A 27,852-nucleotide genomic window follows, 5' to 3' on the forward strand; every position below is an offset into this window, starting at 1 on the left:
CCCTCGGGAAAAATTATGGCTGTCATTTCCCCTTGCTTTCAGCCGTTCGTAGTACCAGCACAGCAAGGCCGTTTTGGTTAGTGTTACAAGGCCAGATCAGTCAGTCATCCAGACTGTTGGCCCTGCAACTACTGAAAAGGCTGCTGCCCCTTTTCAGGAACCACACGTTTGTCTGGCCTCTCAACAGATACCCCACCGTTGTGGTTGCACCTACGGTACAGCTATCTGTATCGCTGAGGGAAGCAAGCCTCCCCACCAACGGCAAGGTCCATGGTTCATGGTGGGGAGAAAGACATAGCCCAAAAATTAAAAAGTAATTAAAAGCTTGATTAAAAAGAGATGCTGCAGACTCAGAGTATTAGGGAATTTTAGCACAATTTATTACAATATATTATTGATGAATATAGTATGGAATCATTTATTGCCCTAATTTGGACTATTCAGATTTATCAAATTCTGATCAATGATGGAGGCTCTAGCCAGACAGCCATTAACAGTCTACTTAACAGCTTACAGAATGTTGTTAGTTCCCAGCCAAATAGGCAGTGGTATAAAAATACATCCATATAAATGAGTTTCAAGTAATGAAATTAAACTATTTATAAAATTATTGTAAATTATGAAATAGTCTGTCAATAGAAACAAAAACATCTAATATCTGTGGAAAAAGACAAATTATCTAGTCCACCTATGTCACCTAAAATACTGCGTGCTGTTTCAAAAGGTAGCATTCATTTACATTATCATTACCAGCTGTGCTGAGTTCTGCCTCCTGGGTATGGGTACTGGCTAGCCCATCTGCCTCTTTGTAAAATTTTCACAGAATACTCTTGCAAATTCTATGCTATTATAGTGCAGGTAAAATACTTTTGTGGTTGATAGTCAGAAGCAGAGTAAGTGACACTACTGTGAGCAACGGCACTCTGTTCTCAAAATTTCAGGCATTTGTACTGAATGGACAACACAATGAGCAGATGGAATTCAATTATGATCGTATGAATATTTCTCATGATTGATCAGGGTGTTCAAGTGCCATTTATAAAGTTATTGTGTGATTGCCTGTCTTTTCTTGAATAATAAGCAACAGAGGCTTCCTTTAAAAACCCTGGACACGGGAATGAGCCTATCCACCAAATGAGGAGATATAAAGTAATATATGCCTCATACTTGGTTTCCTACTCTTTGTAGATTACTAGCTGAGAAACTCTATCTTGCCTGTGTATTTATTTATTCCAATCTTCTGTTAGAATTCCCAACTCCATCCTCTCTCCTCTCTCCTCCTTCCTCCTCTCTCTGTCATCTCCTCCTTCCTCTCATCTGCAGCTCATGGTCTAGTGGCTAGCATTGCTGCCTCTGGATCGTGGCATCCCGGATTCAACTCCCAGCTGTGTTGGGGATTTTCTCTGCCTGGGGACTGGGTGTTTGTGTTGTCCTCATCATTTCATCATCATCATTATCATTTCTGACAGTGGCAAGATTGGACTGTGTAAAAACTGGGACTTGTACGGGCACTGATGACCACTCAGATGAGCACCCCAAAAGCAAAACATCATCATCATCATCATCATCATCCTTCCTCTCTTTATCCACCTCCTCCCCCCCCCCCTCTCTCTCACCCTCTCTCTCCATGTCCCCTGTCTTTGCCCATCTCTTCCTCCCACTCTCTCTGCCCTTAGCCTCCTCCTCTCTATCTCTCCTCCTCCTCCTAATATCACTCTGTCCATCTTCTGCCTCCCCTCTCAAGTAAAAAATGTGTACCAAGTTTTGCTGAAATTGACCCAGAAGCTTAGGAGGAATTGTTGAACATATGCGTTTGTGACATTTGGGGGAAGTCAAATGAAAACTGAACACTGACCAAAACGGAACTATGGAACAATTCCATTCAATAGTAATCACCACATGCTTTAAGTCATTTATCCCATTGGGAGATGAGATGATGAATTCTGTTGATGATGGATCCACAACTGCACCCTCTCTTGCACTTTCTCATCTGACTGAAACCAACATACATGCATGTCTTTCTTTCTTGAGCTCGCCACAGATGTGAAAATCACATGGTGAAAGATCCAGGGCGTGTTGAGGTGTTTCCCAACCAAATTGCCTTGGTCTGATTTGCAGTGTGTAAGCAGCGGTTATCATGCTACAAGATGATTTCATCTGACAGCATTCGGACAGCCCAAGGGCAAATGACAAAGCCAACAGTAGAAACATCACACATCTTCCCCGCAAAAGGAATCCAAAGCTATTCATGAAAGTACCAGAATGATCATGATGACCTTCTTCTTCAACTCCAATGGCCCTCTGCTTGTCAAGATCCTCAAGCATATATCATAATTAATGTGCAGCACTAGGAGGACACTTTACAGAAACTGTGATGTCTCATAAAGTCTATACACCCAGGAATCTTTCCAGATGGAATCATCGTGTTGCATGATAACACTCACCCCCAGACCACCAATCAGACAAAGACTGTGCTTCAGCAGTTTGGTTGGGAAACACTGCAACATCCTCTGTACAGCCCGCATCTTTCACCATGTGGTTTTCACATCTTTGGTGACCTGAAGAAAGACGTGCATGGGCATCAGTTTCAGTCAGATGAAGAAGTACAAGAATGGGTACTGTTATGGATCCACCAGTGGCCAGCGGCGTTCTACAAACCGTGAATTGATCGTCTCGTCTCCCATTGGGATAATTGTCTTAATGTATGTGGTGATTACTTTTGAATAGAACTGTTCTATGTTTCTGTTGTGGCAGGTGTTCCATTTACATTTGACTACCCCATATATATTACACATTCATATGTCTGATTCTCTGCAGAAGTACTCAAAGTCAACTGAATACAGGACATAAACACCAGAAAGTCAGTTTCAAAAATTTTTTCTCCACCATTCCTTATCCGCAGCCCTGCTTCTCGTGGTAGAAGGGACTCTTATTCTCACAGTATTTTTATACAAGTAACAAGTCATTTACCCAAGGGCAGTATTTAGGGTGTGTGACGCCCATGAGCAGTAATTTATTTTACACCCCTCTTTCTAAAGTTCAGCATTGCTATTCATTTATGAACTACCTTACAGTAACACACTGCAATTATTAACATGAATTTTAAATGTAACGAAGTATTTAAATAACATATAATACAAAGCATATGTGCAAGTTCAGTACTCAAATCCAACAAATCCAATAAAATAAATACTGTAATTCAATAGCCCCTTTTACTGAAAAACTGCCACAGAAACATCAAATTTGGACACAATGTATGGTAAAAATCAAAGAAAATCACTACCATATACCAAAATTAGCTCACTTAAATGTGTAATTTAATCAGTCCAACATACTTGTTGCAATTCCATTCAACTGACCTGTTCCAAAATGCAGTGAACTTAAATAAATGAATTACATACTTTAATTTTAAGCTGAGAACCATGTGGAATGATGTTGTGTTGTGTATGACACCATCATATCCACAAATGGATGAAGAATTCTTGAGGGTATTTTTGTTCTGTCATTGGAACTACAAAAATGCTTGATTTTTGCACCATGCACATTTTGCTTTATTGAGGTAAAGCATCATCAGTGGTCTGTAATTAAGTTAATTACATTTTGATTTGCTTTTAGATTGAATGAAGAATTGTACAGTGTGCTACATGCGAGATCTTGTAGGATACACAGTTATGTGGGGAGCTCTGTCTTACTGTAGCCTACAAGATTAATGCACTTGTACGTGGCAGATGTTATACAGATGGTCTCATAGTAAAACACGAGTTTAATGACGGGTAGAAATGTTTGTCAACATTTTACCAGTAAATTACTGAATGCTAATGCAATGGACATTAAAATTATACTTAAAAAAATAATTTTTTGGTGACAACATTCTGCCACCCCCAAAATTTTGGCACCCTGTGTAGTGCACATGTTTGCACATGCCTAAATATGACCCTGCTTGTACCTAACAGCTTTGGCTGAAATTGCTCCAGGTGTTCCTAAGCTATTCATGAATGTCACACCTTTTGATTTTTATCCATGTGTTATGTAGTTAGGTCTTAACCCCACAGTGCTGTTTTCCAGATAGTAAGTACTGGTAAATGCTTGATTCTTTAAATAATCAAATCCCCTTGTATAAAACAGCCTCAGACTACTGATTACATTGAAAATGAATTGCCTTTTTAAATATATGATGTTAAGTCAGAAAAAGTTTAGGAAATGTTTGAAATTATGTTTAAAGTGCGTTGGGAGTCACTAAATGCTCTTATTATAAAGCATTGGATGAGTATAGTCTGAGTAATTTGCATTCTGTTTTACGAAAACCTAGTTTTTCATGCATCTTACTGTTTATGATGTTATATCTCCTCAACTATGTGGTGTACAATGATTCAGTCATATATGTGGACATTGTCTGTAAAATGTGTATTGAATGGAATTATTAGTTAAGAAGTAATACTTTAAAACATCACCCCTGATGTAGTATTTTCTTTTTTACACATCTTAACATTTATGACCTCAAATATCCTGAACTATGTGTTGCACAATGACATAATTTTGCAGGTAAATTCAGTGGTACATCTGGATACTGCCTGGAGAGTGTGCTGTGAATGGGGTTGGTAGTAAAGAAGTAACAAATTAAAACATCATGCCTGATGCAGAAGTATTACTGCAAGAAGTAAAGAAGTAATAAATTAAAACATTGTGCCTGATGCAGCAGTATTACTGCAAGAACAGCAAAAATATATTTAGTGATAAACTTTTTTCCTTCAATTATTTTGTGGGGGTGTCAGCGAGGAAAAGTTTTGTGAAAGGTTGCAATTATGTGTGAAGTTTGTTGCAAGTTGCTAAGTGCTCTCATTCTCAGATACTGGATGAATATGTTCTGGATATTTGCACACAGTGTGTTTTACTTATTTCCCAGCCCCATTCCCACCTATTTGAGAGGCAAGTCAATCTTACCCCCAGAGTGCTGCTTTTTAGATGGAGAGTAATAGGTGTAACAAGTTTGGATGAAATGAACCCAGTTGTTGAGAAGGAGATATGGAACCCTACATTTTTATAATATATGAGATATAAATATTTAGCTAGTATGTAAACAGCTTGTCAGAAGTATAATTATTGGCGACAATTAGGGTATTATTATTAGTGTCTGGAGCTAAAAAATTCCAGACGCTACTGGATTTGTAGCTAACCAAGTATACTATGGACAGCTTAACCAGTTAACATTAGAAGAGCAGCATTTTATTTGAAGTTGGTAACTCTTCCATCTCTAGAATAACTCACTCATATAATGTCATTTTTGATCACTGATAGCAAATCCAGGAACATACGATTTTAGTGACATAAACAATACTAATGTTGAAACTTCTTGGCAGATTAGTACTGCGTGCTGGACCGAGAGTCCATCTCGGGACCTTTGCCTTACAAGGGCAAGTGCTCTACCATATGAGCTACCCAAGCACGACTCATGCCCTGTCCTCACAGCTTTACTTCCACCAGTACCTCATCTCCTACAGGGTGTGATTTGTGCTTTCACCAGTGGGGGGATGTCTTAGGGGGTTATTAGAATTATATATGTTACTAGCTTGGACCGTGGCGTTATGCATGGTTAAACAGCTACTTATAAATAGATGTTAATGCCAAAACTCACTATTCACATGTATGAACTGTCAGAAAAGCCATCCCTTGTTATATCTTTAAAAGTACATTATACATAAATCTTATTTACAAAATCATCTATATACAGGTATACGAGGGGAATTCAAAAAGTAGAGGCACATTTGTGAAAAGCTGTACTTATTCTGATGACAGAAAACTGAAACATATTAAAAATATTAATAGTAAGACTTATTAAAAACTTTCAGTGTTCGGCTCCACAAATTTAAATGATATGTAAAGTTTTACTCCAGTGCGTGGGAAATAAACATCCCAGGTTGGGATGCATAAACTAAAACCAGAGGAGGGGATGGTCTGATGCAGAGGGGGGGAAATCCCCCCCATCCCCCCCTGGAAATCGCACACTGATCTCCTACCTTCCAAACTTCACAGAAGCTCTCCTGCGAAACTTGCAGAACCAGAACTCCTGGAAGAAAGGATATTGCAAAGACATGGCTTTGCCACAGCCTAGGAGATGTTTCCAGAATGAGCACTTGCCTGCAAAAGCAAAGGCCCTGAGTTTGAGTCTCCATCTGGCACACAGTTTTAATCTGCCAGGAAGTTTCATAACAGCACACACTCCACTACAGAGTGAAAATTTCATTCTGGAATACTAATTTAATGTAGTAATAAACATTTATGGGTGATTTGGTTAAAGTAAGTCAGTTACAAACGTTTTCTTACTGTATTACTCGCTCCTCCCATATAAATGGTGAGTGTCGTTCATGATGAACTTTATGGAATTCTCAGTTTACTATGCTATATTTGTTTTTAGATTAGTCTCCTTAATTTAATCTTTCCTGTTTTCTTGGATTATTTGAAGTATAAGTTTATGCAATTCTGCAATTGACAAATTAACAGATAAATAAATTTTACTTTCTTCAGTTATACAGCTGAACAACACTTAGAGGCTTCTTCAGTATCAGATAAGATAATGCATTACTGATATTCATTTCATGAAGGTCAAACCCAACAAGTCCCCAGTATGTGACGATTGGAGATGCCTCTTCTCTTGGTTCCTTCAGTGCTTCACGTCCCACAAGATTTGCAATTCATGGGTGGCTAGCTAGTGAGGACAACTTGGTGGCAATACGTAATGGTAAGTAGTATTTTTAAGCAGAATCAGGTAAACATAGAAAAGTGCTTCTTGTTATCAGTTGGCACCAAATGTACACAAAAACAAAAACTGGCCATAATGCTAGTGTAAATGTCCAACACGTATATGGATATACATTGTATCAGTTAAAACATTTTAATTTTTTTCATTTGATAGCCTTATGCCAATTTCAAATTAGAGTCCATTTAATGGTAATCATAAAAGGTAGGAAAATATATTTATTTAAATGCTAGAAATGATTATGTAAAATGAGCCCATAAAATTTTAAGTAACCAAATTTTTATTTAACAATATTTAATATTCATCATTTGTGTATGATTAAGAGACATGATACAATAATCCTATCTCCCTACTGCCAAAAGTCGTATTAGTGTTGAAAATGCAATCAATATGAACCTCAGAGATGACTGTGCACTTTCACAATGTGTGGGTAATGTACTGATATTGTGAGCCTGAAAAGATCAGGACGTTTCAAGCAATTACATGAGTACAGATATATTTAGAATCGAACAAACTGTAGAAAATCCTACATTTTTTGTAGATAGCTTCAACAAATAATTGGCTGGGGCTTGCTTGTCACTGTGCTACTCAATCTCCCATCCTGAATTATAACAGAGATGCATAAAAAATATTTAATATAACTCAAGCATCCTTTTCTACTACGTAAAATAATCTCGCAATGGTTTGTGTGTGTGGAAAAAATATAGTTGTACCATGATACAGCGTCCATACTAAGTTGTAGGTTCCCTAACTGGCTGGCTAAATCAGCTTAAAAATCAGAGGAAGACAAGGGCATACCATCTCCAGTAGGACCATCAGGGGTGGCTCCTGTATAGGTTTGCAGGTTTGTGCTACCCCCAAGGAATAATTTTGTACAACTGCCTTTGCCTTCTGAGCATTCTATACTAGTGGAGAAGTAGTGCGCCATTTATCTCTTTTGAAACGCCAGGGCTCCAAATGCCGAACACTGTGGAGTTGGACGGAATGTGCCGACAGCGACAGGGGGTTGCACTGTGGCTGCAAACGCGTACTTGGGTGTCTCAGAGGGAGTGCGGGAGCAACACTTGGCAACACTGTACTCATATGCTGGCCTTGTGTGAATAAACACCTCACCCGGGCCACCCTGCCAGCTGCAGGAAGGGAAACGGAACTATCGGATCTTCTAACAAAGCGGGATTCTTGCACCACCTTACCAGCTCAGTTGTAGCTGTGAGCGAACTATTTCCTGTGCGTTTTGTTAGTTATTTTAGCATGTGCTACAATGAATTTTGAGGCTCAAGTGACAAGTGAATACGTGAAATAATGAATCAGGTAATTTCATTGCTCTCTGAACTCTTCAGTTCACAGAAGTTTGAAGAAAAATTAGAAATCAAGAGGCTAGGTAGGCCGACTCCTGCTTTAAAATTTCGCAAACCGCTAAAACAAAAAGTCGCCAATTCAATAGAAAATTTAACTCTGAATTGTACAACAAGCATGAATGGCTGTGTGGCTGTGACACGAAAAATGCCTTATTTTGTTTTCCTTGTTTATTACTTGGAGGAGACCTTTCATGGTCCAAACACGGAGTCTGTGACATTCAACACCTCCATGACAATATCAGAAAACATGAGCTTTCTTCAGTCCATGTAAATAACATTTTGAATATGGCAAGTCTGAGCAATGTAAATATAGCTACCCAATTAGGCAGTGGGTACAGAAGGTCCGTGGCATTACACAACCAAAAAGTCTCCGATAATAGGTACATATTGAATCTAATTATTAAATGTATTCATTTCTGTGGTATGTTGGAACTTGCCCTTAGAGGACATGACGAGACTGAATCATCTTCCAGTCATGGTGTTTTTCATTCCTTGATTAATTTTAGTGCAGAATTAGACTCTGTATTAAAATCACATCTAGAGAAAGTTACAGTTTTCAAAGGAACCTCAAAAGCCACCCAGAATGAACTCCTCCAGTGCATGCTTCCAGTCTGCCAAGAGGAAATTAGAAAGGAAATTAAGGGTGCTGAGTTTTTGGCCATAATAGCTGATGAGAGCAGTGATGTAGCCTGTGTTTTCCAGGTTGTTATAGTATATAGGTACATCATTAACAGATAACCAATTGAAAGATTTTGGGACTTCATAGCACCAGAAAAGAATGATGCCCAAGCTTTGGCAATGTCCATCATAGAACAGATAAATAATCATTTGGGGAATTGTTCACATAAGCTAATAGCGAAAACATTGATGGTGCAGCTGTCATTATTGGTTTGTCACGTGGCGTGCAGGCTCTTGTTAAGGAAAAGTTTCCCAATGCTTCATACATTCATTTTATGCCCACCAGTTGAATCTCATTATGCTTAAAGCTGCTTCCATTAATAAAAATGTGTGAATATTCTTCACTAAACTTCCGGGACTTTGCAGCTTTTTTTCAGCATCTCCTCAAAGAACAGCAGTTCTTGATGAAATAGTATGAAAACGACTGCCACATTCAGTGCCTGCTCGTTGGAATTTTCAGTCAAGGAGCGTCAATACTGTTTTCCAGCATAGGGAAGATATTATCATGTGCATGAATAATATGAGCCAGGGGGAAAAACTGTGTAATGAGAACACGACCCTGCAAGCCTGTGGCTTAGTAACAATTTTGGGGGATGAAAAGTTCATTTTTTGGCTTTCATTTTTTCACAAAATCATGATCCATGTGGATATTTTGTATAACCAGCTACAAGAAAGGGATATTGACCCAACTTATGCACAAAATCAGCTGACAGCTTTTGGGCATGAAATTGCAATCATTAGGGAAGGAGTGAGTGAAAATTCAACAGGTTTACATGAGTACCATAAAAGAGGGAGAACAGAAGATGGCAGCGATGTGTAATCCACTGCGGGAAGCAAAAGAAGTACGTGATGACATAAGTTATGAGGCAAAAGAAAGATTCAAGTTCACTGGACACCTTGTTGCAGCCTCTCTCTTTCTGCCAGAGAAATTCACTACTTACTCTTCCAGTTTTCCAGAAACTTCTTTCAGAGCTACTATTGAATGCTACTCTTTTTTGGAAGCAAAGAACTTCGAACAGAACTCTCTGTTATTTATGGAAGAGAGGAGTTCAAAAGCACATGTGGAGCTTTGAGCTCTCTGGATTACATAACAGACAATAATCTTTGTGATACACTGAGCGAATCTGTGAAGCTCCTGAAAGCGATAATTACAATTCCAATGACCACATCAGGAGCAGAAAATTGTTTTTCTTCGCTGAAACGCATCAAAACCTTCTTGAGGAATACTATAGACCAAGAAAGACTGTCAGCACTCGCGATGCTCTGTATTGAATGAGACCTCGTTTTAGGAATTGCAGACTTCAATCAAAGAGTGATTGAAAGATCTGAAAATATGAGGGAAAGAAGAATAGAGTTCCTCTACAAGTGATCACCACCACATCCAAATTCAGAGATAAAATCGAGTAGCATTAGCATCAGTCCTGCTGAAAAAGGTTAGTAAGGCATACATACAACTGTTTGAGTACATAGAGCTGCAGTTGATTTTAATTCCTTTTATTCTGCACAAGTAATACTTTTTCTGTGTACACCTTTTGGTTTTATTATGAGTAGATGCAGGAGTGACATGAGTGAGTGGTCTGTTTATATCAGGCATTACAAAAACATGAGCAATGTACTGATTTTCTCTCTTTTGTTGATGTTTTCCTTCGTGAGCAAAGTGCACCACCATCTTCTTTGGTCATGAGCCACCACTGAGGACCATACCTAGTATAACAATGTTGGTGTTATACAGGCAGATGGCAACTTCCCTTTTTATTGTCTTATTCATTAATTAAGAAATACAACCACTCAAGGCTCTGTGAAATGTGCGTGGCAGGACAAAAGTAAAATCAACAGTGAAATATCTCTGATCTTATACATGACAGCAAATTCCAGAAAAATGGGCATTCTGCTTCTATTTCAGACAAATATTGCAGCAGCTCTTGGTGGTTCCATGATGTTGTTCTTCAAATTTCTGACATTTTTCAGTCAATGATCCCACATTTATGCCATGAATACTACACTGGAGATATTACTTTCCAGCAGAAGCAGAATAGTGGTCAGCCATGGTCATTTCATAACTGTGAACAGTAATTTCTAGAAAAGATTATTATTATCAACAGACAATAAACATATGGCACTATAAGTAAAAAATTAATGCAGGAGCTACTAGATATGTAAGAAAATAATGGCTGACAGCCATGAAAGATAACAAAACATTCATGTGAAAGTTGGTTGGGAGATACTTTCATATAAATGTTCTACTCATTTTCTTATTTTGTTATCCTTACCCTCTAAGCCATTTGATACCAGGGAATGAACTTTTTCTGCACCTTCTAAATAAAATTATGCTGCCTAGGATTTCAGTTGGATGAGAACTGAAATTTTTAACATTTCAATCTTTTCAGAAACATGAGAAATAAACCGCTACTTTCTACCATCCATGCTAAATGGCCCAACTTAGTTTTGAAAACATTTGACAGTACACTGAGGTAAAAAGTTATGGGATACCTCCTAATATCATGTCGACTCTCCTTTTGCCTCGCGTAGTGTACCAATTTGACATGGCAAGGACTCAACAAGTCGCTGGAAGTCTCCTGCAGAAATATTGAGCCAAGCTGTCTCTATAGCCATACAAAATTGTGAAAGAGTTGCTGGTGCAGGAAGTTGTGCATGAACTGACCTCTCAATTATGCCCCATAAATGTTTGAAGGGGTTCATGTTGGGTGGTTTGGGTGGCCAAATCATGCGATCAAATTGTCCAGATTGTTCTTCAAACCGGTGGCAAACAATTGTGGCCCAATGACATGACATTGTTGTTTGGGAACATGAAGTCCATGGATGGCTGCAAATAGTCTTCAAGTAGCTGAGCATAATCATTTCTAGTCAATGATTGGTTCAGTTGGACCAGAGGTCTCAGAGCATTCCATGTAAACACAGCCCACACCATTAAGGACCAACTGCCAGCTTGCACAGTGCCTCATTGACAACTTGGGCCCATGGCTTCGTGGGGTCTGCACCACATTCAAAACCTGGCATCAGTCTTACCAATTGAAATTGAGACTCAACTGACCAGGCCACAGTTTACCAGTTATCTTGGGTCCAGCTGATATGGCCACAAGGCCAGGAGAGGTGCTGCAGGTGATATTGTGTCTGTCATCCGCTGCCATAGCCCATTAATGCAAATTTTGCCACATTGCCTTAATGGATACATTTGTTGTATGTCCCACATTGATTTCTGCAGGTATTTCACTCAGTGTTGCATGTCTGTTAGCGCTGACAACTTTATGCAAAAACCAGTGTTCTCAGTCACTAAGTGAAGGCTTTTGGCCACTGAGTTGTCCATAGTGAGAGGTAATGCCTGAAATTTGGTATTCTCACCAAATTGTTGACACTGGAGTTCAGAATATTGAATTCCCTAACGATTTCCAAAATGCTATGTCCCATGCATCTAGCTCCAATACCATTCCATTTTCAAAGTCTGTTAATTCCTGTTGTATGGCCATAATCACATCAGAAACTTTTTAATGACTCACCTGAATACAAATGACATTCCGGCTAATGCACTGACCTTTTATGCCTTGTGTATGCAATACTTCTGCCATCTGTATATGTGCATATTGCTATCCATGCCTTTTGTCACTTCATTGTATACTCATGTGTGATCTGTTGGACCTACTATAAGATAATGAGCCACTTACTCTTTGCTCCAATACAAGAGAAACTGCATAATTGTCCAAAAATCATAAGCAATAGGACTATACACAACAATTTCAGCTTGCTTTCACATAACGAGAATAAGTGGAACATTGGCTACAGATGTGAAGAGCATCTGTGTATGTTAGTGTGCAAGAATGATCCAGTCATTGTAGATTGTCATATTATCCAGATGATTGACCTATATATTTTAGATGAGGAAATAATAAGATACCCATTACTTACCAGTAGGTAAAACAGATTGCATCTGTTAAGGCACAGTGGAGGAAGCCGCTCTATGATTGGATTCATGGAATTGCCTGCTGCACAGTAGAGCATTAAATTGTGTATAACTTATCCAAACAAGGTGTGACATGAGAAGTCTAAAACTCACAGTCAGATACAAATTATGACCTATCACATAAGAACACAATTCATGATGACAAGAGTGCACTAAACTTGTATCTTATCTGTGTCTTTGTGTTTGTAGGGTGTTCTCTTGTAACAGGAAATAGTTCCATGATCTTTCTACATCAGTGGTTCCCAACCTAGGTGTAATTATCCCCTGAGGGGTAAATTTAAATTTTCTGAGAGGTAAAAACAAAAAACATTCAGTTGTGTTTTGGTCATAAAAACAAAATAGTTTTAAAAGATCACTAATGATATCACTATTTCTTAAGACTGTTATACTTATTATATAAGTTGTCAGTACTTATTTTTTCAAGTATGAGCATTAACACATGAAACTTTGCCATGGAAGTTACAGTTTGTGAATGTGATAATTAGCTTTCTTTTTTGAGAATGTGTTGCAGGTAGCACTTGCAGTACATTCAGAACTGCTTCATCACTCTATAAAAAATGGTTGTTAGAAATAAGCAGTACATCTACATCTATGTCAGTACTCCACAACTGACCATACAGTGTGTAGCAGACGATACTTATGGTACCACTAACTGATCCTCCTTTCCCTGTTCCACTGGCAAATGGTGCATGAGGAGAAAGGTGGTCAGTAAGCCTATGTATTAGCTCTAATTTCTCAAATTTTCACATTGCAGTCATTTCACAACATGTATGTGGGGGAAAGTAATTTGTTGTCCAACTTTAGTCAGAAAGTACTCTCTTGAAATTTCAGTAGTAAACCTCCTCTTCGATGTGCAACACTTCCACGCCGACCAAAATAATAATCCCAACATAAAATGATCTTCTCTCTCTCTCTCTCTCTCTCTGTCTCTCTCTCTCTCTCTCTCTCTCTCTCTCTCCACCGAGCGAGGTGGCGCAGTGGTAGCACACTGGACTCGCATTCGGGAGGATGATGGTTCAATCCCGCGTCCAGCCATCCTGATTTAGCTTTTCCTTGATTCCCCTAAATCGCTCCAGGCAAATGCTGGGATGGTTCCTTTGAAAGGGCATGGCCGACTTCCTTCCTGATCCTTCCCTAATCCGATGAGACCAATGACCTCACTGTTTGATCTCTTCCCCCAAACAATCCAATCCAATCTCTCTCTCTCTCTCTCTCTCTCTCTCTCTCTCTCCCTCTCTCTTTCTCCCCCCCTTTATCAGTCTTACCTGTTAAGAGTCACAGTTTTATGGACAATACCCAACAATCTGTCACACAAGTGCCTTGTAAGTCACTTCTTTCATGAATGAGCTACATTTCCTTAAGATTCTTCCTATAAATCTCAGTGTTGTGTCTACTTTTCCTAATTTTTGTTTTATGTTTTCTTTTCCTATATATCTGCAGTATGTTACGAGGGGCATTTGAAAAGTCCATGCAAAAATAAAAACTACTTACGTATTTGGGGTAAACCTTTTTTATTTTTCAACATTTTTAGACTTATACACTTCATCCAATGCTGTTCTAATTTTTTGATCCCTTCCAAATAATAGGAATTGTTGAAGTCTGCAAAATAGCTATTAATTGCTGCAATCACCTCCTCGTTTGAATAAAATCTTTGTCCCATTAGCCATTTCTTCAAATTTGGGAACAAATAGTAGTCCAAGGGAGCCACGTCCAGGGAACAGGGTGATGTGACATGAATTGGAATCCTATTTCCATTAATTTTGCGACCACAACTGCTGAGGTGTGTGCTGGTGCATTGTGGTGAGGGAAAAGGGCTTTTTTGCGGTCCAGCCACCAGCATTTTTCTTGCAGCTCAGTTTTCAAACAGTCCGGTAACAATGAATAATATGTACCTGTAATAGTTTTACCCTTTTTCAGATAGTCAATGACGATTATCTCTTGCGAATCCCAAAAGACAGTCGCCATTACCTTTCTGGTCAAAGGAATGGTCTTCACCATTTTTGGTGCAGATTCTCCCTTGGTAGCCCATTGTTTAGATTGTTCTTTGGTCTCAGGAGTATAGTAATGTATCCATGTTTCATCCACAGTGACAAAATGACATATAAATTCCTGCGGATTCTTCCTGAACAGCTGCAAACCATCCTTGAAACATTTCACACGATTCCGTTTTTGATCAAGCGTGAGCAATCACGGAACCCATCTTGCAGATAGCTTTCTCATGTCCAAATGTTTATGCAAAATAATATGTACCCATTCATTCGGGATTCCCACAGCACTAGCAATTTCACACACCTTAACTCTTCTGTCATCCATCACCATATCATGGATTTTATCATTGATTTCTGGACTTGTAACCTCCACAGGGTGTTCAGAACATGCAGTATCACTTGTGCCCATATGGCCACTCTGAAAATTTTGAAACCACTTATAAACTGTTCTAATCGAAGTGCAGAGTCACCATAATGTTTATGATTTCCCTGTAGTCTCCTGAGGTGTTTTGCCTTTCATAAAGTAATGTTTAATCACCACACAAAATTATTTTTTGTCCATTTTTTGACAATTGCTTTACTTCCTTGATTCACACGCATGCCAAACACAAAGGAATAAACCAATATGGCTGAAACTTAGTGTGTGTTCTTTCCAAAGATGCTACTAACTAAGCATTACCTTGATACGCGCCAGTGGTTCCATCTCTCGGACTTTGCATGGACTTTTCAAATGCCCCTTGTACATTTGTGTACACTCATTATTAACTGCCAGAGTCTGTACCACTCATCAATGCTGTGTTGATCATTCTGCAAATCGGTACTGTCTTTTGGCAGTGCTACTTTCTTGTAGACAATCGCATAATCTGCAAACAGTGTTAAAAAGCTTCTGATGGTTTCTAATAGAAAATTTATATACACTGTAAACAGTAACAATCCCATCTCACTTCCTTGGAATATTCCAGAAATTATCTTTAGATGTGTCAACTTTGTTCTGTTAACAGTGGCATATTGAGTTCAATCTGCAAGGAAGTATTGAAAGCAGTTGGAAATCTGGTCTGATATTCAGTAAGCTTGTAGTTTTTTTTCACAATATAGCAGTGCAGAACAGTGTCAAATGCCTTTCTGAAGTGAAGGAACATGGCACTATTGTCTACGGTGATGTGAGGCTCATAGAGGAACAGAACATGCTGAGTCTCACAAGATCTCTGTTAATGGAATTGATGTTGATTTTTATACAGGAAATTTTCATTTTCCAAAACTGTCATAATTCTTTAGCATAAAACATGTTCCATAATTCTATAACAGATTGATGTCAACAATACAGGAATATAATTATGTGCATCGGTCCTATGATCATTCTTGAAAATGGAAACAACCTGTACTTTTTCCAGTGAGTAGGTACTCTTTGTTGCTCCAGTGAACTACAATAAACTGCTGCTGGAAGTGGAGCAACTTCACATAATCTTTGTATGATCTTAGAAGTACGTTTAGTTCATGATTTAATACAATGCCCTAAATATCATTTATCTTTCATCATGAAGTTTAGTTAGGCACTAATGTTGATAATGGTGGGGTGAAGGAGGGTTGCATGGAAGAGGGCATGGGGTACTGGCTAATAGCTGATTGCATTAATGGGTTATGGTCACAGAAACAGTGGGAATCACTGTTCTGCATACATCAGTTGATAGAAAGTGTTTGCTAATGCTGCACAGACACAATTTGCAACCTCTGTTTACTGATTACATACTCTTGAAATGAGAGGTTATTTGAGAAGAAAATCCATCTACTTTTTTATGAAGAACACTCAGATTTTATTAGGTCAATACCATGTTATTTACAAATTGTCAGATTTCAGTTACGCAATAAATCACACAAATTTAAAGGTTGTCAATTCAATTAAATACCTAGGTACTACAGTTATGAACAATTTAAATTGGAATCGTTGCTTAGGAAGTGTTCTGGAGAGGATATTATTGGTAAACTCTTAGAAGATGCAACAAATCTACCAAAAAGACTGCTACACTATACTTGTCTGTTCTCTTTTGGCGTATTGCTGTGTAGTATGGGATACTTACCAGATAGGAGTGATGGTGGACATCTAGGAAGTTCAAACAGAGCAGCACATTTTGTGCTATTGTGAAATAGTGGAGAGATTGTCATGAATATGGTACAAGAGTTGGGGTGGCAGTTCTGGGGAAGCCGTTTTTCATTGCTGTGAGATATTTTCATGAAATTTCAAACACTAGTTTTTTCCTCTGAATTAAAAATATTTTATTGGCTTCTAACTATTTTTGGATAAAAGACCATTGTAATAAAATAAATCAGATCTTGCACAGAAACATTTAAATTTTTATTTTTCCCACATTCTATTTGAGAGTCAGATGCCCAAAAAATAGTTTGAAAGTAGTTCTATGAAACCTCTGCCAAGCACTAAAATAAGTGCGAACTGCAGAGTAGTCATGTAGATAGAAGATGTAGAAACAATGATCCAACCATTATAAGCAACCATTATGACTCTATGTGAACCATGGTAGAAATAGTTGCTCACAATGACCCTCTTCCTGCAAATACCAGAGGACCTGGGTGAGATATCAATGCTTTATTCCCAAACGTTTACACTACTGGCCATTGAAATGGCTACACCAAGAAGAAATGCAGATGATAAATGGGTATTCATTGGACAAATATATTATACTAGAACTGACATATGATTACATTTTCATGCAATTTGGGTGCATAGATCCTGAGAAATCAGTACCCAGAACAACCACCTCTGGCTGTAATAATGGCCTTGATATGCCTGGTCATTGAGTCAAACAGAGCTTGGATGGCGTGTACAGGTACTATGTTTCATCAAAAGACAGCCTTGTGAATGGAGATAGATGGCACTATACTCCAAAGAAATTGAAGAGTGCGGATAACAGAAATCTGACAATTGTATTAAATTTGTTACAGTCGCTCACAAGCATTTTCTTTTAACTTGCAAAAAATTGTTAGAAGTCAAACAAAACCTGGAATTCTGCACTGTATTTGCAAATGAATCTGTATAAATAAAAAATAGTTTCATACTAAAATTATTGTATCAAAATAACTAGTTTTTGGTGCACAGTAGAATTTGCATAAAATGCATATTTGGAACTGAAGGGCTTGCACTACTAACATGTACTGATTAGTTTTTAATCATTTCTTTACAAAGTGACGACGTGTATGATGTTGTATATACTGTACCAACCTGACATGTCCTACGTTGTTCGTGCAAAATAAGTACCTAAACATGATTTACAGGACCAGTAAAGAAATACACATACAAATACAAATACTAAACATAATATAATTTGTTGCAACTTTTTTAAAGTAAAGAGCTATATATGAAACATGGAAGACAATACAAATTATACCACTTTCAGATAGGAAAGAACTGCTCAAGATGGCAGTGTCAAATCTTTTTTTTTTATTCAGAAGATGAAATTAAAAAATGACAGATATATTTAATGTGATGGGGGAAGTCCACTCATTTTATGCTAGACGTGCACAGATATCTTGACATCAACATGTATGGTAATGTGTAATATACCTACATGCATGTAAAGTGGGCTTGCTCATTTTATCTTCTATATGTATGCTATTTGAATGACTGGACAATGACATAGATCTCTCAAAGTGTCATCACAGAACTCTGAAATAAATAACACAGTGTGCATATGAACAGGAAAAATAAACATAGCTAACTGAAACATGTCAAATGTATACTACTAATTAATATTAACTCTCTAATAGTATAATATTTCATAAAGTTATCTTGGTTCCACATTCTAGGTATCCCTCTTGGCAGGATCCATAGAGTGCTATTCATTTAATGTAATGTAATGTACAAGAATGAGAGTTAAAACTGTTCTATGAACTTTATTTCATGGATTCTGAAATGTGGTTTTTTATGGATTAGCAATGCAGTTATTTTCAATATTCTTCTTTGAAAATTATGAAGAACATGGAATTTACAACTTCTTAGTTGTAAAATAGTTTCTCTATTGTTTTGATTTAGAATTTGTGCATTACAGGTTGGATACAGGCTGGAGATTACAATGTAATAATGGTGGACTGGAGAGGACCAGCAAGCAATATTTTGTATGCACCGGCTCGTAATGCAGTGCCAGAGGTTGGTCAGATAGTTGCACGTTTCATTGACTTTCTGGTGCAGCAGGGTGCTAATGCTGGTAATATGGAAGTTGCTGGTCACAGTCTGGGAGCACATGTTGCAGGAATAGCTGGAAACAGAGCTTCTGCAACAATTGGAAGAATAATTGGTAAATATTCTAGTGTCCAAAGAGCATTATGTGAAAGTTTTGACTACTGTTCCAGAATAAATGGTGGCATATGTTTACTTATACTTCAAGTCCCTTATACCTACTGAAACTTATGGGACACACTTGTGAATCTCATGTTTCTACATTTTTTAAGTGTGCAGCTGCAGTGGAAAATTTTAAAAGGATTTGATAGAGCCTGAAAAATCTGTTTATCACCCCTCATACATAAATATCATACCAGCTTCAAACAATGGAAAACACGGGATGGTATGTAACAATATTATGAGAAGGAAAGTTGCTACTCACCATATATTGAAGATGCTGAGCCGCAGACAGGCACAACAAAAAGACTCCCCACAGTTAAAGCTTTTGGCCATAAAGCCTTCATCAACAATGGACACACATATGTGCACGCACATGACTGCAGTCTCCACCAGGGGTTTCAGTTGCCTGACACTGCAGTAGTCTTGTGTGTGACTTGTGTGTGTGTGTGTGTGTGTGTGTGTGTGTGTGTGTGTGTGTGTTGTTGACGAAGGCCTTATGGCCAAAAGCTTTAATTGTGAGAGTCTTTTTGTTGTGCATACCTGTTACTCGGCACCTCCGCTATATGGTGAGCAGCAGCTTTCCTTCTCACAATATTGTTTCATACCAGCTTCGTGTATTTTCATAGCTCAACAGGTTTTAATGTACTGTAAACAATTATTAGTCAACATCCTGATTATCAAAATATTTCCACCTTAAGTTTGACAGTATCAGTACCTTAAAAATTTCTGTATTTTGTGTTTGAGAAATGTCTTTTGGAAACTGAAGTGTTAACTGTCTGTATTTATTACCTAGTTACAATTACTGATGGTGAAGTTTGTGTTTCTTGTGTTGCTCTAATTGACTGATTATGATGCACCAGAACTGTGATGGATGATTACACTGAGGTGACAAAAGTTGTGTGATATCTCCTAATATTGTGTCAGACCTGCTTTTTCCCAGTGTAGTGCAGCAACTCAACATGATATGGGGTCTGCTTCACACTCAAACTCTACTGTCAGCTCTTACCAACCAAAATTGGGACTCATCTCACCAGGCCATGGTTTTCCAGTCATCTACGGTCCATCCGATATGGACACAAGCCGAGGAGAAATGCAGCAGGTGATGTCATGCTGTTAGCAAAGGCGCTCACATCGGTCATCTGCTGCCATAGACCAAAAATTCCAAATTTCGCCACAGTGTCCTAAGGGATATGTTCATTTTACGTCCAACATTGATTCTTGTAGTTATATCATGCAGTGTTGCTTGCCTGTTAGCACAGACTTCTCTTCACAAACAGTACTGCTCTCAGTCATTAAGTGAAGGCTGTTGGTAACTGTGTTGCTCCTGGTGAGAGATAATGCCTGAAGTTTAGTATTTTTGGTGCACCCTTGACATTGTGAATCTTAGAATACTGAATTCCCTAATGACTTCCTAAATGGAATGTCCCATGTGTCTAGTTCCAGTTTCTGGGCCAAGTGTTGTTAGATCTACATAAATTTCAGTGTCAATTGTGGCTTCAAGAGAAATACCAAGAGTTCTTCACTGGCAGTTGTGACTTCATAGAAATCTACCAAGGAGAAACACCAATAGTTCAAGTTCAATTCTGATAGTAACAGAGTACCATATGAAACATGACAATAAAGGCCCTTACACAGTTCCTAATAGTGTTTTGTTGATACACTGCTGGCCATTAAAATTGTAGCACTGTGAAGACAGCATGCAACAAACATAAAACTGAACAATGGAAAATCCAGGGTGGAATAATGACAACATTATGAAAAGGATAGGCAGCTACTCACCACATAGCAGAGATGCTTAGTCACAGATCGGCACAACAAAAAGACTGTCAGACAAGTAATCTTTCGCCCAAAAGGATTTATCTTGTGTGTGTGTTGTGTCTAATTCTGATAAAGGCCCTTTTTGGCTAAAAGCTTATCCATTTGTCAGTCTTTTTGTTGTGTTTATGGCTAGAGGACAAATGTAAGGATGTATAGGCTTATCTCTCTAGGGGTAAGATAGATACTGTCTACAGGAAAATTAAAGAGACCTTTAGAGAAAAGAGAGCCACTTGTATAAATATCAAGAGCTCAGATGGAAACCCAGTTCTAAGCAAACAAGGGAAAGCAGAAAGGTGGAAGGAGTATATAGAGGGTCTATAAAAGGACAATGTACTTGAGGACAATATTATGTAAATGAAAGAGGATGTAGAGGAAGATGAAATGCGAGATATGATACTGCATGAAGAGTTTGATAGAGCACTGAAAGACCTAAGTCGAAACAAGGCCCCGGGAGTAGACAACATTCCATTAGAACTACTGACAGCCTTGTGAGAGCCAGTCCTGACAAAACTCTACCATCTGGTGAGCAAGATGTATGAGACAGGCGAAATACCCTCAGACTTCAAGAATAAAGCCGTCTACATGCTGCATATAAGGAAAGATTTTGCGGGAGGTGTCTTACTAAAAAAATACATTTGAAATGTCTTTAAAAAAAATTGTGTTATGCTCCATGTAAGAATGAGAAACATCTACTAGCATGTGCTGGAATTTGAAGATTCCAAACTATCATTCTGCAGTATTGCTGCTCATGATGATTGTGACACCACAACCTTCATGTGAATGTGGAATCACTGGGTTCAGGAAAGCCATAGTCAGCAAGACAAGTATTCACAGGGGCAGTGTGGTGACATCAGCAGCACTACTGAGTATCAGCATGGCAACTGTTGTTGCAGCTTTCATTGCTGTGGCAGCAGAGAGTAGCACACTGACTGGTGCACCCAGTGACAACCCTGGACACAAGAGCAGCATCACATCATCTTTTCAAACATGTTGCAGTTCTGTATACAGCATCACAATGGACATATCCATATGTGGAGGTTATGAGGAGAATGGACGTTGTCATACTGCATTTGTGATCATCATTAAATGGGCCCAACACCTACCACAGTGGTATGGAGTACTATGGGCACACTTCATGTCCATCTCTGGTTCTCATAGCCAGTAATTTGGACAGCAGACATTACACTTCTGATATTTTAGGACTGGTGTCTGTGTCCTATCTTCCACATCTCTGTGAAATTATCTTGCAATACCATATGCTCACCATGATATCCTGACCTACTATGATATGGTGGATATTCCCACTGTTGCCATGGCCCCCACAGTATCTAGATCTCTCTCCCACAGAAAACATTTGGTCAATGGTTGCCAAGAGACTGGCAAGCCATCTTTAAGACTGATAAACTCTGGCATGGGCATGAGATCACATACAAGTTGTGATAAAAAAGTAATGGAAATTTTTTAATTTTGTGAGCTTTATACTTCCGATTTTCAAAATTTTTATCCTTATGGCACACACTATCCCCACGTATGTTTGCATTTTCAGCCCACTTTGAATATTTAGTTCATTGTTGACAGTTGGAAAGTTTATATGTGTTTTTGGGTGCTCAGTGAATTTTTACTTTTGAAAAAGATGGAGCAAAGAATCTGCATTAAATTTGTTTGAAAAATAGAATAAAGAACAGTAGTGCACTCAAAATGTTGACTGTGGCTTTTGGCACATCTCCTATGAGTAAAACAAGAGTTTATGAGTGATAACATTTCCAAGAGGGCCGAGAGTATATTGAAGATGATGACTGTCCTTGATGCCCTAGTGCATCAATTACTGATGACAATTTAGAAGAAATAAAGAAAATGATTCTGGAAAATCATTGAATTGCCATCAGTGAGGTAACTGATGATGTTGGCATATCCTTTGGCTCATGCAAATCAATTTTTTTTTGGGATGTTTGGGCATGAAACTTGTAGCAGCAAAGTTTGTTCCGAGATTGTTGGATTTTGGCCAAAAACAATCTCACACATATGTGTCAACAATGATCCAGAACTTCTAAAGAAGGTTGTAACAAGTAACGAAAAATGGGTACATCGGTATGACATTGAAGTCAGGGCCCATTTTCCCAGTGGAAGCTGCCTGAAGAGCCAAAACCGAAAAAAATTCGACAAGTTTGATCACATTTGAAGGTACTTCTCACTGTGCAATGGGATAGCACATCATGAGTTCGCTACTTGTGGTCATATTTTCAATAAGTTATTGACCAATTGCTTGAAGCACTCTGAAGACAATGACCAAAATTGTGGCAAAACCACTCATGGAAATTGCATTATGATAATGCTTCCACTCACACCTCAAAGCTTGTTCATAATATTTTGGCGAGAAACAAAATCATTATGTTGGCTTAGGCACTGTATTTGCCAGACATTGCCCCTCTGACATCTTTCTATCAAAAAATGAAGAGATTCCTGAAAGGATGTCGTTTTGTCAGTATTGATGAAATAAAAACAGAACTGCTGAAGGAACTGATCACCATAAATCCATAATGATTAGTGCTTTCCAGAAGAGCTACCAAGGTTGGAAAAAAGTAGTGGGACAAGTGCATTATATCTGAGGGGGATTATGTGGAAAGGGACAAAGTTGATGTTGATGAGTGAATAAAGATTCTTTAAGAAAAACAAACTTTTTGACTATGCCTTGTACCACTATCTTTCACCCAGATTCAACTTGATGCAAGGCCTAGTCAGATTAAAGCCATTGTTGGTGACAGAGTTGGTAGCTTTTTGTATTAAATTCCTCATCTTGTATACTTCCAACAAATTCTTCAAACTGCACTATAGGTGCACATTTTGCTATTTGATTTCTGTCCTGGTGTTGAAATTTTGATGGACAGCTGTACACTTACAACAATAAATTAATGGGCTGCTGCTCATTTGTGATTAATTTAATAACTATAGCAAATCCTGACCAAGGGGAACTAAATGTGGACCAATGCAGGAAGTGGAGGTGCTGACTGCACAATATGACATGAATATTCCATGTATTTTGTCCCTCATAAGTGGGCTTTATAACCACATCGAGTTGGTCACATATGTAAAAATTTCTTGGATCGCATTGAATAACTATAGCTGTTGAGCCTAACAGATGCAGAAGAACAAAATACTTATTGTTATATCTTTCTGTAGCATGGAACCTATACAGCTGCTGGTAAGAGTTATCATTAAAACAGCATGTGTGTGCCACCCACGAAAGCTCTGGAACCGTATAATGTGAATTTAGAAATGGCATTAAATACAGAATAAATAATTTTCTATTGTAGTGGTTTGCTGAAAGTACAATGTGCATTCTTCATTGGTATAAAAATATGTGCAATTAACAAAAGAAAATAATCATTCCATTTTTGTCATTTGTCTTTCATCAGCTATGGATCCTGCAGCACCACTGTTTGGAGGCACAGCAGCAGCAGACCGTGTTGATTCATCAGATGCAGCATTTGTTGAGGTCATCCACACCTCAACCCTGGGGTGGGCTGATCCACTTGGCCATGCAGACTTTTTTCCAAATGGTGGTACATTTCAGGAAGGCTGTTCTGCTGTTGATTTGGGTGAGGCACCTTCAGTATTTCCCCATACGTTTTATTAAATTGTGGATAAATTTTCTCTAGCTAATATGAGGGTCTCCTGAAAAGTAATACCTCCAAATTTTTTATGTGAAGACTCTTAAAGCTTTTTAAATAAAACATTCTACATTTATATTCTTCATGTCTGCATATTTATTTCTCAACATAGTCATCCTGGCAATGGACACATTTCTCCCAACAATAGAAGGAGAGGGTGCCACATTTGTGGACGAACTCCTCTGCAGTTAGAAACTCAATTACGGCATGCTGTTTCTCATGCACCGACAAAGTTACATTACACACTGCCATGTTACAAGCTACAATTCAGAGCCCTCTACTGGCAGAGTGCTATTAATATGTGGAGGTTAAGAATAAAGATGGAGAACGTTAATAATGTTTGTTTTATTTTAAAAGTTTTGAAGAGTTTTGGAGGCATTACTTTTCATGACACCCTTGTAGAATTTGAAAAACAATTTGCATGTTACTATTTTGAAACCAGTGGTGCTTGCAAGTAGGGTACCAGATGCATGCTGTCAGTAACATCAGCATGCACTAACATGTACTAGGACAGCAACAGTAAGGGGGATATAGATCTAGAATGAACTTTGTGCAAAAAATAAATAATTCTGATTTCAGAATTGTGTGCGATCTCTGGCAATTCAGTATGGTATGAAGCCAGCATATTCTGAAATCAGAGGATCTAAGTAAGGAAATAATATATCAAAAATCTTTTCAAAGGCTTATGTTCAGCATAGTAGCATTCATAAACAAAACAAGTTATTATCCATGAAACACGCATGTAACTAAACTAAATGTCACTAGATGAAGACAAATAATTGAATATATTCATAGTTGGTATGGAGTACTGGGTTAATTTTTTGAAAGACTGATAGTTAAAAGTTTATTGTAATGAGGTTCGTGGAGTCTCTGTGAAAAATATGTTTATGTCAAAACAGACTTTCTGTTACTTGCAGCCAATATTGCCATTGAATATATATACTGACATATGGTAATAGTAGTTATATCATTGTTTGGGTGTGTTCTTTGAGATGGCGCAATGATTAAGATACTAGATGGGAAGAGCAGAATTCTAGTGGTGGGAACAAATGAATCAAAACAGTTGATTCAATCAGTTATTGGGAAATAATCAAGTCATTTGGATGTAGTTTTTTGTATCAGTTTAATTACTGTAGTGGTACATGTTATTTAATATAGCAACACATCAAAAACTTTTCTACTCTATCAATGTAAGATATTTGTGGAGAAACATGATTTTAATTAGTAGTATAAAAAGAACTGCCCACTATGTGGGCATTTTTTTGGATTTATGTGCAGAAATGAAGGGAGAAATGTGAGCACAGTGCATCAACAATATGCAACGATAAGTGAGTATCTTTACCTGCAATGGAGAAGTCATTTTCACTTCCCAGTCATGCTTAGGGGATGCTGTTGACTCATGAGAAGAAGCTATCTGATGACAATGTGCTAGCCCCGCAACAAAAGAATCTATATTATGCAATCTCATACTTACTATCTGTCATTCATTGAGTTATCATGTCCAGATTGGCTAGGAGCATGTTGTGAATGAGCTATCTATTCACTTAAGTTGTAATAGTTTATGAAAATCTTAAATACAGAAGAGTTCTTTAAAGAGTGGTTACATGTTTTCGTAGCTGGCCGCTAGTAAATGCAGGCTCTCTTACATCCTTCAACACTCTGCAGATGGTGACAAAGCACCACGGTACAGTTATTGGCACTGCATAGCACGACCATTGCTTCATGAATCAATGAAAAGGCAAAGATAAAATATATTCAATGTAACCAACATTATGAACAACATCAATGAAATATCACTTCATGAAGTAGCTACAGACAGCAATGCAGATACAGACATGAGCCACCATACCATTTCGTTGATCATTCCTCCTCTTGAGTGAAACCAGTGTATGGGAGCAACTGAGTAAAAACAATCAGTTCAGTTGATTGTAGTTTTGCATACCAGCTGGACTATTCATTCATTCTCTTGGGTGAAACCAGTGTCTAGAAGCAACCAAATGAAAACTATCAACAAAGTCTGTTGCAATTTTGCATACTGACTGAATTTTTCATTCTTTCTTTTCAAGTGAAACCAATATGCAGTTTTTCTCAGTTGAACCATGTATTTGTTCTTTCTACCAAAGCCACTCTTGATTGTTTCAGTTGACTCAGCTATAAATTCATTCTTCTGAATGAAACCAGTCTCTAGAACTCTTAGTAATTGAACTAAAGTAGTGGTATATGACCACATACACATACCCCAGAGGGTAACCCTATCCATGGGGGAATGTGAAGATATTTCAGAGAGTATGCCAAGCTAAAATAAGCGTTATGCATATTCAGTTAACCATATACTGAGTATTCTTCTTTTCATCATTTAAAACTGATCGATATATTGCTTTGGTTTAAGTTGTTCCAGATGCAATTAATATGTTAATTAATTATTTCTCATTGAGTGTATGAAGTCAGGTGTAAAAATTCCCTTAGCAGAATGTGAAAAAGAAAGGAACACTGCCAAGTGACAGTTTGCATTTCATTTTATTGAAAAGCTGTGATGATGTCCATTAATTAAAAATCATTTGGATATAGCCCGTAAACACTTATTCAGCATTTATTTGCCTAGTAGGCAAATATATTCAGCAGAAAATTACATCACTTCTTATGTAGGCACACAAATTAGTGCTTCATGGACTGAGGAAGTATTGCCCATGTTCACAAACTGATACTTCAGTTTAACAGTTATGTCTACCTCTAGCCATCACTGTAAACAGTCTGGAATAATATTTACACCCCTCTGTACAGCTGGAAGTGACCACTGAAGTTGCCCAATCCCCAGCGCATCCAGTTCTGAGTGGCAACATTAGATCATTTGGCAATGTTAACTACTCTATGTAACCACCTGTCATCACTGTTAATTGTTGTTTCAATATTTGCTTTCTATTTAGTGCCAATAAGAAGTGCTTAGTTCAATTTTCGTCCATGTTTACCAACAAGCTTTTAGGTAATAGTGAACTTTGTCTAAGGATCAAAAAATGATCAATAATATGGGACTGCAACAAAACATATGACTGGAGAAAAAAGAATCCTCAAGATAAATTCAGTGCACTACACGGTATCTTCAAGGATGAGTAATATTTTAATACTATATAAATCAAAGAAAATTGATGATTGATGGCAAACATTTCTTGTGAAAAAAATTCTTCTGAAAACTGACAGTAAATGCTTAAAAAGAAAGTGATTAATTCATCAAACAATTTAAAACATTGTATGGTATATGCTTTTTGT

At 37.9% G+C, this 27,852-nt stretch overlaps 1 protein-coding gene across 1 annotated transcript in view; it reads left to right on the top strand.

Moving 5' to 3' along the window:
- The window catches only part of LOC124803200 (lipase member H-like), an 88,078-nt gene that overhangs the window by 13,941 nt on the left and 46,285 nt on the right, over nucleotides 1-27,852 (top strand). Inside the window, exons 3-5 of the mRNA XM_047264382.1 lie at nucleotides 6,600-6,736; nucleotides 18,813-19,058; nucleotides 24,334-24,516. Of these exons, the coding sequence (XP_047120338.1) occupies nucleotides 6,600-6,736; nucleotides 18,813-19,058; nucleotides 24,334-24,516 (566 nt within the window). The remainder of the gene's footprint in view (nucleotides 1-6,599; nucleotides 6,737-18,812; nucleotides 19,059-24,333; nucleotides 24,517-27,852) is intronic.

The sequence above is a fragment of the Schistocerca piceifrons genome, chromosome 6 (genome assembly GCF_021461385.2).
Source record: "Schistocerca piceifrons isolate TAMUIC-IGC-003096 chromosome 6, iqSchPice1.1, whole genome shotgun sequence".
Classification (NCBI taxonomy): Eukaryota; Metazoa; Arthropoda; class Insecta; order Orthoptera; family Acrididae; genus Schistocerca; species Schistocerca piceifrons.